At 33.0% G+C, this 14,721-nt stretch overlaps 1 protein-coding gene across 1 annotated transcript; it reads right to left on the reverse strand.

The window, feature by feature from the left end:
* Positions 1-4,206: 4,206 nt before the first annotated feature.
* Positions 4,207-12,618, reverse strand: LOC106476012 (trafficking protein particle complex subunit 2-like protein). Its single transcript, XM_013936686.2, has 5 exons — positions 12,288-12,618; positions 7,537-7,709; positions 6,852-6,939; positions 5,961-6,040; positions 4,207-4,352 (listed from the first exon to the last, which is right to left on the reverse strand). The coding sequence occupies exons 1-5, from the start codon at positions 12,318-12,320 to the stop codon at positions 4,310-4,312; spliced, it is 417 nt and encodes a 138-aa protein (XP_013792140.1). The 5' UTR covers positions 12,321-12,618; the 3' UTR covers positions 4,207-4,309.
* Positions 12,619-14,721: the final 2,103 nt, after the last annotated feature.

The raw sequence follows: 14,721 nt of genomic DNA on the forward strand, positions 1-14,721 counted from the left end.
GGAGACTTTCTTCCTGTTTCCTTTCTTGTTCTAGTTGCCACTGCTGTAATCTCTCTTCTTGTTTCCTTTCTTTTTCTTCCAACAACTGTTGTAATCTCTCTAACTGCTTCTTTTCTCGTTCTTCTTGTTTCTTTTGCTGATATTGGATTGCTGCCATCAAATCTGTTTAATTGTAATTTGATTTGCCGCTTCTCGTTTTCGTTCTTTTTTTCTTTTCTGTCCCACTCTCTGACACCAATTTGTTACGTCTCTGGTCGTTAGTTACTCTCCCGTATAATTTCTTTCTGATGAAACTTTAGCGATACAAATCCTTTCTTAAATAAAACTGGTTTATTCTTTCTGAATACAACTTTGCAATACACTTAATTTCCACAGTCGCGCTATAATTCACAACGAACGTCTCACGTGCTCGACTCAGCTGTCAATTGCACATAGTTGCCGTCAGTTCTTGGCGGCTTATATATACAAGACTACCGCATATCTAGTAGCCTCTCGAGACTTCAGGAAGGGACAGGATCCTTCTAGAAGTTCATGACGTGTTACTGGCGTCACGTGATTTCCGCTGTCGTAACAGTATATTAGTATCAATTTTGTATGTTAGTTGCGTTTGAGGTTTTTTGTTCTGACGGTTGTATGATCTAAGAAGACATCTAACTACCTAGATTATTAGTGTGATGTGATGAGATATTCTCATCATCTGGGTTAGTATTACTATGAAACAAGGTATAACAGTTCCTAAGTCAATCCTACTATGAAAAAAAGATATTTCATGTAAACAAAATGTTCGGTTTTCGATTTTTTCACTTTGTATCAAATATCTGGATGGAGTAGCTGCTTCAGAACCTGGCTAACCCAATTTAATCCTAATTCGTGAAAGGTCCACTTCAATGAAATTAATTTTCGTGCCCAAGGGTTCTTCTAATGATACTCATTCCCAACTTGTATTTTTCCACTTGTAAGCTAGGGTCAAAGTTACAACTCATAAAAGGCCTGGTACGGCGATCTTTTAAGCCCAGAATGAGTCAACAACTAAAAATCCATTTAACGCTCCATCTACATTATATCACACGAAGAAATCGAAAATTTATTGTATTTACGTTAATATATAGTGTATTAATGAAAGATCAAATAGGGTAAGGCTGTGTGGGTAGGAGGCAGGGAGACTTTAAGGCCTACATACAGCAGTGTCTATTCTCAAATCTTTTATAACCAACTACTTCTGCGTCAATTAGTCCTTGATTCTTTCAAGTTAAGACTGAAGAAGTCACCTTAGTGTACAAAAAATTGCATTAGTTTAATTAATTAATTTCCGTTAGTTTAAAAGAGAACAACTGCATTTGTTTAGACTTCTCATGCTGCTAATTTACCTTTCAAACAACCTAGCAACACGTGTATGTTCGCAGAGAAAAACCTATGTTGGCGTCAGTACGATTCTACAAATTACGTGCACAGTTTTTTCCGTATAATAATAATTCTGTGAGACTTATTGACTAAGATACTTTGTTACGTATGTTAAGTTGTAACAGTGCACATTAGTTTTCCATATCTCTTTTAACTCGGGTATCGATGGTGAACATTAACTTTACTACTTTCTGGTAAACTTACTGGTGAATTTTACTTTTGTTTGAATCGTTATAACATACATTTCAAGTTCTATATTTGGTGTTGCTCGGAGAAAAGGTGATGTTGTGAATAAAACATCTGGGAGGATATATTAGTAAACATAATGTTAATAATGAACATTAAAATGTTTATAACTTCTCTTGTTGATTTTTTGTGTGTGTACATTTTCAGTTGTTTTGTCAATAATTTTCGAAGTTTTCTCTCTCATTAACCATAAATTTCTATTTATATTGTAAATCAATGTAGTCACTTCCAAAAATGCGTTACGTTAATCAGTTGGGAGGTGTGACTATTAAAAATGTACCGATAAAAATCATTAAATTCGTATCTTTTGAGAAACTAGCACGTTTTACAATCGATTCGTGTTAACGATCTCATATAAACACCAATAATTCACGTTTAGTTTGTAACACTCTTTAAAAATGAACTATAAACAATCACGAAGATATTTACAAAACAGAAGGTACATGCTAGAATTTTGTTTTGAACTTCAGAGATTGAGTAAGTTATGGTGAAACGATTATTAGGCTTAAGGCGTCCGTGACGACAGTGCATCTTGACAGTGGTAAAGCTATCGTGTTAAAAGCACATCAGTAATCCCCGCTTTTTTTCTTTAGGGTCTGTATCTAGTCTGGTTATACGAAAATCCTTGGGTGACTTATCTAGCATGTCTTTGTATGAAATAGCATGAATAATCATTTCATTCACCAGCTGTTTGAGGTATGAACAGATATGTAGTGGCAGCAAGTTGTATACTCGTTATTCTGTCGCTGTTTTGCAACTATTAATGAATTATTACTGTTACAAGACACCGACTGGGTTATTACTTGCTGCAGGTCTCTTTGTGGGTGGTCTCGGTACCCGACGTTGATCCATACTTCTTTTTTTTTTAATGCCAATAAGTAGAAAGTATATTCCTTCCTGGAAATTATAAATCCCCTATCTGAGAACATCTTTCTGATCTGAGTGTATATAATTTTTATGTCGAAAAGTGTCGTTATGTACCATTTCAAAAAGCGAATATTTGTTGGTGGCATCAATACCTAGGTTCATTTCACCTGCTCGTTATTGAGAAGAAATGACGAACCAGCAAGCTAGACTTCTTAAAATGATGAATCGGCAAGTTAGTATTCTTGTTCCCAAAACGGATCAAGCAAACACAGCTTCAACTGAATAAGTTTGATTTGAATTTTGCGCAAAGCTACAGTATGCTATAATCAGCAGCTCAATAGAATGGCTCCGATTTTTTCAAGTATAAACCACCTTTAGCTCGTAGCTCCGTCATCGCTTGACCAATATGATATCTAATTACAGTTTGGACTCAGGAGGTAAAACCCTGTTGATTGGTGTATTTGACCACGACCAAGGTCTCATAGATTAATTTACTCTAATCATGTCTAAAAGAATTTCAATTTGAGGGTAGATTGGTAGAAATGCTTATGAATAATATAATGGAATTTGTCTTACAAATCTTTTGACATTCTTTGGTTTGTTCTGAATTTTGCGCAAAGCGAGGGCTATTTGCACTAGCCGTCCCTAATTTAGCAGTGTAAGACTAGAGGGAAGGCAGCTAGTCATTACACCCACTGCCGCCGACTCTTTTACCAACGGATAGTTGAATTGACCATCATGTTATAACGCCCCCACAGCTGAAAGGGCGAGCATGTTTGATGCGATGGGGATTCGAACCCGCGACCCTCAGATTGCGAGTCGAGCGTCCCAACCACCTGGCCATACATAGCCATTTATTTTAAATGTACAACAAACTCATTTCCTATTATCCTTAATTGTACTTAATACCCAAAAAGGTCCAGTAATAAAAGTACTTCCTACAAAGTCAATTTTTTAACCTTAATAATGCCAAAAAAATAAAAATTTATATTATAAGATAGCAGTCAAAAAATCGTTCATGAATTATACATGTTACTCAGTTATTCTAGTCTTCTTAAATTACTAATAAAACTAAAAATAGTTCAGAAACAGTGAAAGAAAGAAACATCTCTTAGCAAGAGAAAGAAAAAAAGTAGACAGATGTCACAAGAAATATCAAAAAAGCTTAAAAATTAGAATAACTGAAGCAGAAAAAAAAAACTGACATGGTTAAATGAAGCTCCTGAAGAAACAAAGTGAAGAAAACAAACTGATTCTGAAAGACATGCAAACAGTTTCTGGCCCCATTATGTCTTCTCTGAACAGCTAGTTTTACGCAATTTCCAAAAAGGTCAAATAGTAAACTACTTCTTAAAAATCAAATTGTTTGATCTTAATAAATCAAGAAATAAAAATATTTATTGTCAGAGAGCCATAATAAATTGTTCATGGATTATACATGTTACTCAATTATTCTAGATTTCTTATATTACTAAGTTAGTAACTTTTTTAGTGAAAAAAAAAAAGGTCCTTACTTATTGTTTCAGGAACAATTCAATATAAACTATTCCTATTATTTATTTTTATACATTATTATCATAGATCATATAAATATGTGAAAAAAAGAATAACTTTGTCGCTGTTTAGAAAATTTCAGTGTTGTAATAATGTATCATACTTTAAGATCAATGAAACTGTGATTTAACACGCACATTAATTCAAATCAAGATTTTATTAACATAAATGATCATATTCCACTGATGTGTGTGTATCTATATATATATGTTAAAAATTATATCCACACAGACGGTCATAATTATTCCTGGATGAGAATTCCTTTAACACTGCTTTCAAATTGCCTGAAATAATTAAAAAAAACAAAGTCAGAGCTAAACTTCAAAACAGTCTTCTTATCCAACCCTCTGATCACTTGTAGGACCAGAACAAACCCATACAATGTTTTATACGAGTAGAGACTAGTTAAAAAAATATGTAAATGGCAAGTCATTAGAAAGAAACACTTGTATACAAAACATGAGCACATATTATTTTAACTCATAAGTACTTATTCATAAACTTTAAAACACAAAACTGATTAAAATAATGCTTATTTACAAATTCGGTAAACTGCAAAAAACATCTAATTTGGAAATTACTTTTGTTTCACCTTCTGCTGGTTCAAAGGAAATTAACTTCTGCTTGATCTGTCAGTATGTTCATTCAAGCAGAACCCTTATGAAATGCCCTTGGTACGAGTATATGGGAATTCTAAAGAATGATCAGTATTCTCACCCTGGCTCATTCAACAGGGATCAGTGAAGCATTATCATAGTGTTGAAATTGACATTCTGTAATGACATGGAAGAATTAGCCCCATAAAATGGAAAGAATGACAAAATATTCTCTTGTCCCAACACTTTTGCACAGTACTGTTTTTCCAACAGATATTCACCTCCATACATAGATAGCTATTTAACTCTTCAAGTTGTGCATATCTGTCAGACTTACATGTCACCAGCCTTGTGAAAACTCCCACCTAAATTCACGTGTGTTCACATGAATTTACACTACCACATGATGCTCAAACTCGAAAAGAACCTTTCTGTGACCTCTTGCATGAAAAATGTATGTATGTAGTCGATGCAGGGAAAAATATTGCAATTGATGAAGCTTTGGTACTTTGGAAGGGTAGGTTATCTTTCCAGAAGTTTATAAAACCAAGAGATCACGTTTTGAATTGAAACTTTTCATTGTGTGCCCCTCAGGAGATGATTTGAGTGGATATACCTGGAATTTCAGTATATATTATGGAAAGGACACATACCAAGTGCCATTTACTATACCCCAATACCCTTCAGTTTCAGAGAATTGTAGTGCATCTGGCACAAGGTTTACTAGACCAAAGACGACATATAATTGTTGACAACTGGTATTCCAGTTTGAGGTTAGCCAAGTATTTAGATTTGAGAAAGACTTATATGACAGTCACAATAAGGCCAAAAAGATGCCCTCCAAAAAAATGTGTGCCAAAAAAGTCTATTCTCCCTAAACCTTTGTGGAGCACTAAAATGTATGTACAACAAAAAAAGAAACATTATGATTTTCAAATGAATAAGCTGTTAGTTTTTTGTTTTGTTTTTTACTTTTGTAAAATCTCATGAGCTGGCAAGGTGGTTGAGAAACACTGCTTTAGATCCAATGAAAAGCCACATCTTAAGTCTTAAAAATGGCATATGTCTCAAAATAAACTTATTCTAGTGACTGTTTTAGGCACATATTCATTGCTGTAAATACTGATGAATAATTAACAATTCAGTAGTAAGTATACCACAATTCAGTAAACATTATGTTATTGAAAGTAGTTGTTTGACAGAAGTGAAGATCAAAGACAAATAATGCATTTAGTGCATATTAGTTTATGAATATTCTCTCATATAGAAATTTTAATCCAAAGCAAATGCTCTTACTTGGAACAAATGGTATCTCCTGGTACATAAAACGGATTGCAAACAACATCACTGTAGGCATTGTGAAGTTTTCGAAACATCTATCATAGAAAATTAACAAGTGAAACAGGCTGAAAATAAACTGTGGAAAAAACACTAGGATATGTTAATGATGACTAGGAACTTTTACTTATCATATCAAATGTTTACAGTTTTAATATTTAGTTTTTTCACGCTACAAAAAAAAGTATGAATTTTAATGTTTGTTTTCAACAAAATCAGTATATTAAAGGGATTTTATATTAATATTTTCTATCATTCTGCTTTAAACAGTACACTACATTACCTTAATCTTCTAACAAACAACTATTAAAAATCATAATTAATTTATAAATGTTTATTAAGAATGTCAGAACATAAGGAAATTTGTTCTAATCTTGATGTAAAACTTCATAATATAAAATTTTACTTCAAATAATTCCATAATCTCCAAACTAAGTTAAATTAAATAAAACTTTTCATTCTTCAAGTTTTTATGCTATGAAGTTGAAACTAAAATAAAAGTTGAACCAGACAACTGAATAAAGGTTAAGTAAGTCAGCAATGGAAACTATCATTTAACCCACCATACCAATCTCATTAAAATAAAAACTTTGAAGCCCTAATATTTCCAAGAGGCAGACCCGTCAAAAATACTAGGATTTGATTATTAATACTTTTTAGTGTGGTCTTTCCACTATACTAGTTATATCCTATTTTGGCTACATATCTTGACAAATAAGTATTTTGTTAAAAAATTTATAATTCATAAACTAATCAAACAAATATTAGAATAGCTTATAATTCTGCATCATATTCTTATTTTTACATGAACTTAATAATACTACAAGTACCAAAAACATTCTTACTTACTTGTCTAATATCATTATCTCGAAGTGTTGTATAACTTGATTCAACAATGATTATAAATTTAATTCTTGTGTTCGTGACATATCCATACCTACAATAAAGAAAGGCATAACCATATTAATTTTTCTTACACTACAAACTAACACAAGTTCTATAATCTTTGTGTGATTGTCCATATAAAATTATATTTGGAAATACTGCATTATGTATCTGATTAAAAACAAAAATTTCAAAGGCAAGTATTTAATACCAACTTTCATTGCCTTAAAATACACAAAGTTATAATGATAACTTTTCAAATCAATGTTACGACAATATTTAAAATACTTACTACGTTAGTGCATCAATGTCTCAATTTTTGTTAACCAATTTTACCATTGTACATTAATGTATTTTTAATTCAACAGTCACACTGGTTTTTTGTATGTTAACATAGCTATATCCAATTATGTATACGAATGCGTTTATATAAATGCTGACACTGCAATTTAATGAAAGAAATAACTAGCATACATTCTTGGAAAGCATAAAAATATTGCAGGCTGCAAAATTACAGTTTGACTAATACAACATAGCATTTCTAAGAAAAGACTGTGTATTGCAATCTTTTACCTGTTGTGTTCTAAATATTGTTTTATTAATTCTGTGGCTAACAGTAGACACAGCACAGCCTCAACAATGCACTTACACTTTGTAGTCTTCTGTAGGATAGAGAAGTCCCAAATACAGTTCTCTCAGCTCTCCACTGCTCTTCTTTCCAACAATCACTTTTTCTTCTACAACATCTAAGGATGCATGAATAGTGTACATAAACTTCAATTCACTACTTGGATTGACCGTCCTGACGTACAAAGGTGAATTCTGAAAAAGATTGACATTTTATGGTACTTCCTACTATCCATGAAATATAGGAAAAATAATAAGAACACAAAGCTGAAAATATGGCAGCCATCAATCTTATCTATGTTCCAAAAGTATGTGACAAAATATTACTTATTCAGCAATCATAATAGGTTGAACATTGTGAAATCATACTGACTTTCCATACATTATTGTTATTTTACAAAAAGTTAGCATTCTCCTTATCTGAAAATGTACAGTACTGTGCAAGTGTTAGGACAAAGTCAAAAATTAGAATTCCAGGCTACTTTCAAAGAACAATTGAAGGTAAATCACAGGTGAAACATCAAACATTTATTAATCTTCATTTTTCGTAGTGGAAGTTCTTGAGTTCGGCAAACAGTTAATATTTTGTGTGCCCTCCTTTTACTTTAATAACTGCAGACAGCCTTTCAAGAATTGTCGCAACATACTTAATCAAAGTGTCCTTTGGTATTTTACTCCAAATGTCTCTAATATAAAGTTTTTTTGGAAGTAACTTTAGGTTTGTCAAGTTTTTGATCTATCAAATCCAAGATCTGCTCAATTGGGTTGATATCGGGGCTCTGTGGGGAGAGGGGAGCTCTGAATGTCTCCAGCAGCTTCCATTATTCCATCTATTTTGCAAATATCTCCCTGTTGCCTCAGCATAAAAACACCCCCAAACCATCACATTGCCTCCCCCATGCTTCATGGTAGGTGCTATGCATTGAGGTAAGTATCTTTCACCTATCTTCTGCTGGATGTATAACCTACGTCTTGAACCAAATATTTCAAACTTAGATTCATCTGTCCATAACACCCTTTTCCAATCATCGACGGTTCAGTTTTTATACTTTTTAGTAAATTTCAGTCTCTTGACAATATTTGGGGATCGAGGTAAAGGTTTTTTAACTGCTACACGACCAAATATTCCATTCTCATTGAGTCTTCTTGATACTGTATATCTGGACACTCTTCTGTTATTTGATGCATGGTCATTTACCTCATGCTTGAGATCAGTGGCAGTCTTCCTTCTGTCCCGAAGGCTGCATAAACAAAGATATATAACATCAGTATAATTGAGTTTAGGTGTTCTGCCTCTTCCTTTCCTATTTTCAAATTTACCTGTCTCAATCTCACAATCTAGGATGTACTTGACAGTGCTTGGGAAGTATTTCAAGTCTGCAGCAATTTGTCGGAGAGTCCAACCAGCATCAAGTAAAGCTTTTACGTAAACTCTCTGCTCTACTGACAATTCTCTACACTTTTGGGGCCATGGCATGACAACAAAACTTAATACATGTAGTGTTATACACTGTTTTTAAAAAGGTTTATTTGTGTAGTGTTATTAAATTGGTTTCTTCCACCATATATTGGTACCAGATGCTAGCTCCTTGCTAGCTTCTTTCTATATAGTTAAGATACTGCATGGGGAACCATGACAGTTATTTCAGACTCTAAATTTGAACAGTATGTTCATTCAAGCAAAACCCATATGACATGCCTTTGGTACAAGTATATGGGAATTCTAAAGAATTATAAGTATTCTTAACCTGGCTCATTCAGTTGTCAACAGGGATTAGTGAAGCATTACCATAGTGTTGAAATTTACATTCTGTAATGACATGGAAGAATTAGCCACATAAAATGGAAATAATGACAAAATACTCTCTTTTACAAACACTTTTGCACAGTACTGTTTTTCCAACAGATATTCACCTCCATACATAGATAGCTATTTAACTCTTCAAGTTGTGTATATCTGTCAGACTTACATGTCACCAGCCTTGTGAAAACTCCCACCTAAATTCATGTGTATTCACATGAATTTACACTACCACATGATGATGTATCATGCAGTAAAACCTTCCACCAATAGGAGCATGACACACCTCCTTGTGCAAATCGTTCTTCCACATTTGCATGCAAGAATCCTCATTCTTTGATAAGGCAATAAATAAAGGTGTACTGGAAGAGTGGGGAGGATGGGTGGGAATGTGTACAGAGGTGAGTATCCATCATAAATATATTTTCAGGTAAGGAAAATGTTAACTTCTGAAATTAACACTCATCTTTTACACAAACAGCTAGAACCCCACATTGAGATGATGGGTAAACTGATGCAAAGATTTTCTAGATGAACCTCCTTCTGAAAGCATCTAAAGGAAGCCCATGAGGTGTGACACTCAATGGCAGGGATTCCATAGGGACACACCCATGGGAGACCTCATCTATTTCTTATGCAGGGTATTCTCTTTGCCTGTATATATGAAAAGTAGAGGCAAAATGCCTGAAATGTGCTGCTAGGATGGGCAAAATAGATGCATAACCATCTGAGTACTTCCATCAAAAAGCCACATGTGTAGTGAGGATGGGGATCATTCAGATCATACCTTGTGTGCTCACCTCCTTTACCATCAGACTCAACAGGTCAAAACCAGCTGTTGGAGAAGGGAACTTGTGATAAGTATCTGTGCACATCTCCTCAACTGTCAGTCATTAGGGGCCTTTTGCAGAAGGAGGACACCATATTGGAATATGTCATTGTGGATACTTTATAACCTCTACTCAATCATCAGCCTATATAAGCCCCTTGCCTGCTATGGCAGTTGAGGGTGAGTGATACATCACAGTTAGATATGGATTAATTTAATTTACTCTGCCATCAAAATCTGAGAGTTCATGCAAATGCAGGAGCAAAAATCATGAGAGAGAGAGTTACATATATATATACATATATATATATATATTGATACTGTGATAGGTACCAATCGGAAATTGTGATGTTCAATGAATGTTTTTTTCTACCAAAAGAAATAAATAATTTGTAATGAAATATAACATTTCTCAACACTAACAAATCATAAAATGAGTAAGAAACTCTGCAAGCACACATAAATTTGACAGTGAAAAAAAACTTTGTAACATTGTGACACAGAAGCAAACACACCTGTGATAGTGAAAGCTGCTTAAAAATTTATAAATAATATTTCACATTTCTAACAATCAAGTAAGCATCAGGTCAGTCCATTGGACCAACCTCATACTGTCTCCAAGAATGTTGACTATGATTCTGAATTAACCTCATGTATTTACAAAACAATGTGGAAAGCTTTTAGTAAAATGTACAAATCCATTGTACACAAAAAATCAGATATGTTACAAAATGATTTGTACTCGAGATATGTCTGCAAATTGACAATTCAATCTGACTCAGACTCTAACAAGTTGGAGTGCGAGGTAATGTTTATGTGAAGAATATGAATACTTTTGTCCATTAAACAGTTTGCAAATTGCATTTAAATAACCTCTAGAGTGTCCAAAATGCATATGTACAGTCTTTCAGTATTTCTTTATACTGTATCTGGTAATTTTCTATACTATGAAATGTTGCTATACCAGCAATGTAGGGTAAAATGTATAGCTTATAACTCCGATATCAAATACATAACACAATGTTGACTGTCAGTCGTTAAAAGGTGTCCTTTTATACACACCTATGCACAGAGGGTTGATTAACTAGTATACAAAAATTATTACATGTAACATACAATTGGAAAAATAATATGCAAGTAGTTAATCACACTTTATATGACAGACTTGAATATTCTAATGCAGTGGAATGAAAATGCAGCTGTGAGTCATAGTACCTCATAAACATATACATCTATATGTTTGATCCATAACAAATTCCCAACACTTCAATTGTAATATTGCCACGAGTATAAATACATAGGGCTCAAAGGAATTATCAAATCCTTTTCCAAAGAAGAATATTCATCTAGCAAGATTATTGAATAACTTGGAGCTTAATGACAAAACATTTTCAATGAAAGAAGTTATCAATGTTCTCTATGGAAGCACAAAAATTCTCACAGCCATATTTAGGACAGTAATGAGCTCTGAAACCACACCACAAGTTAACCTGGAATAATGTCTTCAATCACAAAGTGAAGGCTATGGTTAGAAAAAAAAACACCTCCAATAAAAAAATTCAGAAATTAAGCCAAATATATCTACAATTAACAAGAAAATAAACAAGGTATTTGAAAATTGAAGATGACAAAGGCTCTTTAGCAACTATTTTCATGAGCAAGATTGATGAAGAATTAGGAATCACAGCAATTCCATTCAACCATATACCTGTCTAGACTGACCACCAACAGCCTTTTTTGCCTTGTCTGCTTAAAATGGTCTAGGAAGTTGACAGCTAGGTACAATAACTTGAATAAGAGATCTGTGGAAGGTCTGTCAAGATGTTGGTGTAAAACAGACCTTACCTTCCTTAATAATTGTTACAAATGAAATTACAGTTAAATAACAGTCCATAGTTATAACTAACCATCTGGTTAAGCATGACTAATGATGTAGGGAGAAGTTATAAAAGCAACTGATATTCATAATGATATGTTCTTACGATATTTTTTCAGCCATTTTCTTTATGAGCTTATAACTTATGCACAATACACACTAAACAGTCTTAATAACTTAGTATCCATAAATTTCTAGTTGTTACAGCTATTTGTTAACCCGAGTTACTCTATAAAGTATAAGTCTATTGATAATGATAGTACCGACCTCTTTTCCAATAACAGCTACTGCAACAGCCATACTTAGAGATGCTTAACAATATTGGTATTACTATAACTACTCGTACTAATACTACTTGTAGTAGTAGTACTAGCACTATTACTATTGGTAATAGTAACTAATACTAGTATTTGTAATCTTTCAGATGAAACTTTGTTCAATTTCCAATATACTTTTGAACACAAAACACGAGTTCAACTAGGAAAACTACACATTAAAAACAGAATTCATAATTATTATTACAGCAATCCCAATTTACACTACTAATAAAAAAGTATTATTAGTATTATAATATAGTTTTCTGTTTTTCTTTTCTTTTTTTGCGATTAAATTCAGAGCAGAATAATTTGTGCTACCATCTAGCGGTAAAGGATAAATAGATATATAATCTTTTCAGTTGGAAAATTATATATATATATATGTATATATTAATGAATCTGACTTTCAGCTTTAACAACAAACATTGATAAAACACCCCAATACAAAAAGAAAAACGAAATTGGTATAAAGTCAATAAGTATCGGAAAATACATAAATTTCGCCTCTTTCCCAGTGCAGTTTGCTGAGTGGTAGCAATGATTAATTAAACTAACATGGGGATAATTCTCAGAGATATAATAATACATATACAAATTAAAGTAGACTCATAAGCCTTATGCAGAGAATAATGTTTGGGAAATTGGAGAAAAGGTAATTTTTTACAGTATATAAAAGCTAAATCTCCGAAAATTTCAAACAATCTACTTAAAAATTCGAAAATAGCTAAAAATAAACACCAGAAATAGGAGCTCTAGTATTAATTAACACAATTATTTTCTCACATGTCTACGTTATAAAATGTATAAGCTTTGTATATCTCTATTCTGACTGATGCTTTTAAAACAATAGCATTAAATTTCGTAACACTACATAAATTATTAAACAGAGACCACCTGAAAATCAAATTCATCACTGAAGAATTATGCACAGTAAAATCCCCGTTTTGGATTTTTATATGACCTTAATCGACTTTTAACCGCTTCAAAGGTCAATTTTTTTGGTTTTTAAATCATTCTAGTCCTGCGCATTTTTACATTATTACAGATTTATAAAAGAGAGAGAGAGAGAAAAAAAAACGACTACGCCTTTAGGGCAGTTACCGTTAATTTACTCTTACCTTTTCAGTTTTTGATAACAACAAATGTCTTGGCTGTTGTGTATAATGATATAACAAAATGATATAATTTGAGTATCTACACTAGATATATGCGTAAAGAAAATCACGTGCTTAAAAAAAAAACTAATTTTATTATAAGCTCCAAATGAACCTACCCAAAATATCTCTTGATACCCTGTGTTTGGAGTATGATCAAATTAATTTATATACTTCCCGGATTGATTTTAGACTCTAATCTTTAAATTTACTCAAAATGTGTAATTATTGTCTTGAAAATAAACAACCCTAAAGAACACATGATTACGGCGACATGTTATTTTGGATATTTTCATATGTGAAAAAGTAATGGGACAATCAGCTAATAACAATTTTCAAAACAATAATGTTAACTAATTAATCACAATAAAGGCTTCAATCATACTTACAATTTTTGTGTTTGTGTTACTGCTTTGAAATTAAATTTTATGCTGGCGACATGCTACTTTAAACACTCCACCATTGTTTATTTCCTTAGTTTGCTGGGAAAACTTAAAACAAACTCAGCATATTATATGTGTTTGGAAAGCCGTGTCCATTGTCTATCATTTAGAAATTATTATATTGTTACGCCTCCGTTCGTTAGTTAATTTTCCGTAATAATTCTTTCCGAAGAAACTTTACCGATACAAGGCCTTTCTTAAACAAAACTGGTTTATTCTTTATCAATACAACTTTGCCATACACTTAATTTCCACAGTCGCGCTATAACAAACGCTATAATTCACAACAAACGTCTCACGTGCTCGACTCAACTGTCAATTACACACATTGTTGCCGTCACTTCTTGGCGGCTTATATATACAAGACTACCGCATATCTAGTAGTCTCTCAAGACTTCAGGAAGGGTTGTGAACGTTCGAGAACATGACGTGTTACTAGTGTCCGTGACCCCCGCTGTCATAACACTGCCCCTTCCTTAGTATTGTTCGTCCCGAACAAGAGCCACTTACATTAAACCAATAAACAATTAACAATAACTTAATTAAATGTACAGAATTTACAAACACAAAATTAAAATTCAACAAAGTCTCTTAATTTTACGGGACGTATCTTCTTCCGTACTGGTCTCCGTCTTGTTGTCTTCTGCTTCATGTGGGGTTCATCTGCTTCATCAGGAAACGTCCTATCACTGGTAACAGTCACATCAGTGGTAGTATCTTCATTAAGGGCTTCACTGTTTCCCCTTCTCAAAACCGGGTAGAGTTTCTTTTTCGACAATGGCTTTTT

The sequence above is a fragment of the Limulus polyphemus genome, unplaced genomic scaffold, assembly GCF_000517525.1.
Source record: "Limulus polyphemus unplaced genomic scaffold, Limulus_polyphemus-2.1.2 Scaffold9629, whole genome shotgun sequence".
NCBI lineage: Eukaryota > Metazoa > Arthropoda > Merostomata > Xiphosura > Limulidae > Limulus > Limulus polyphemus.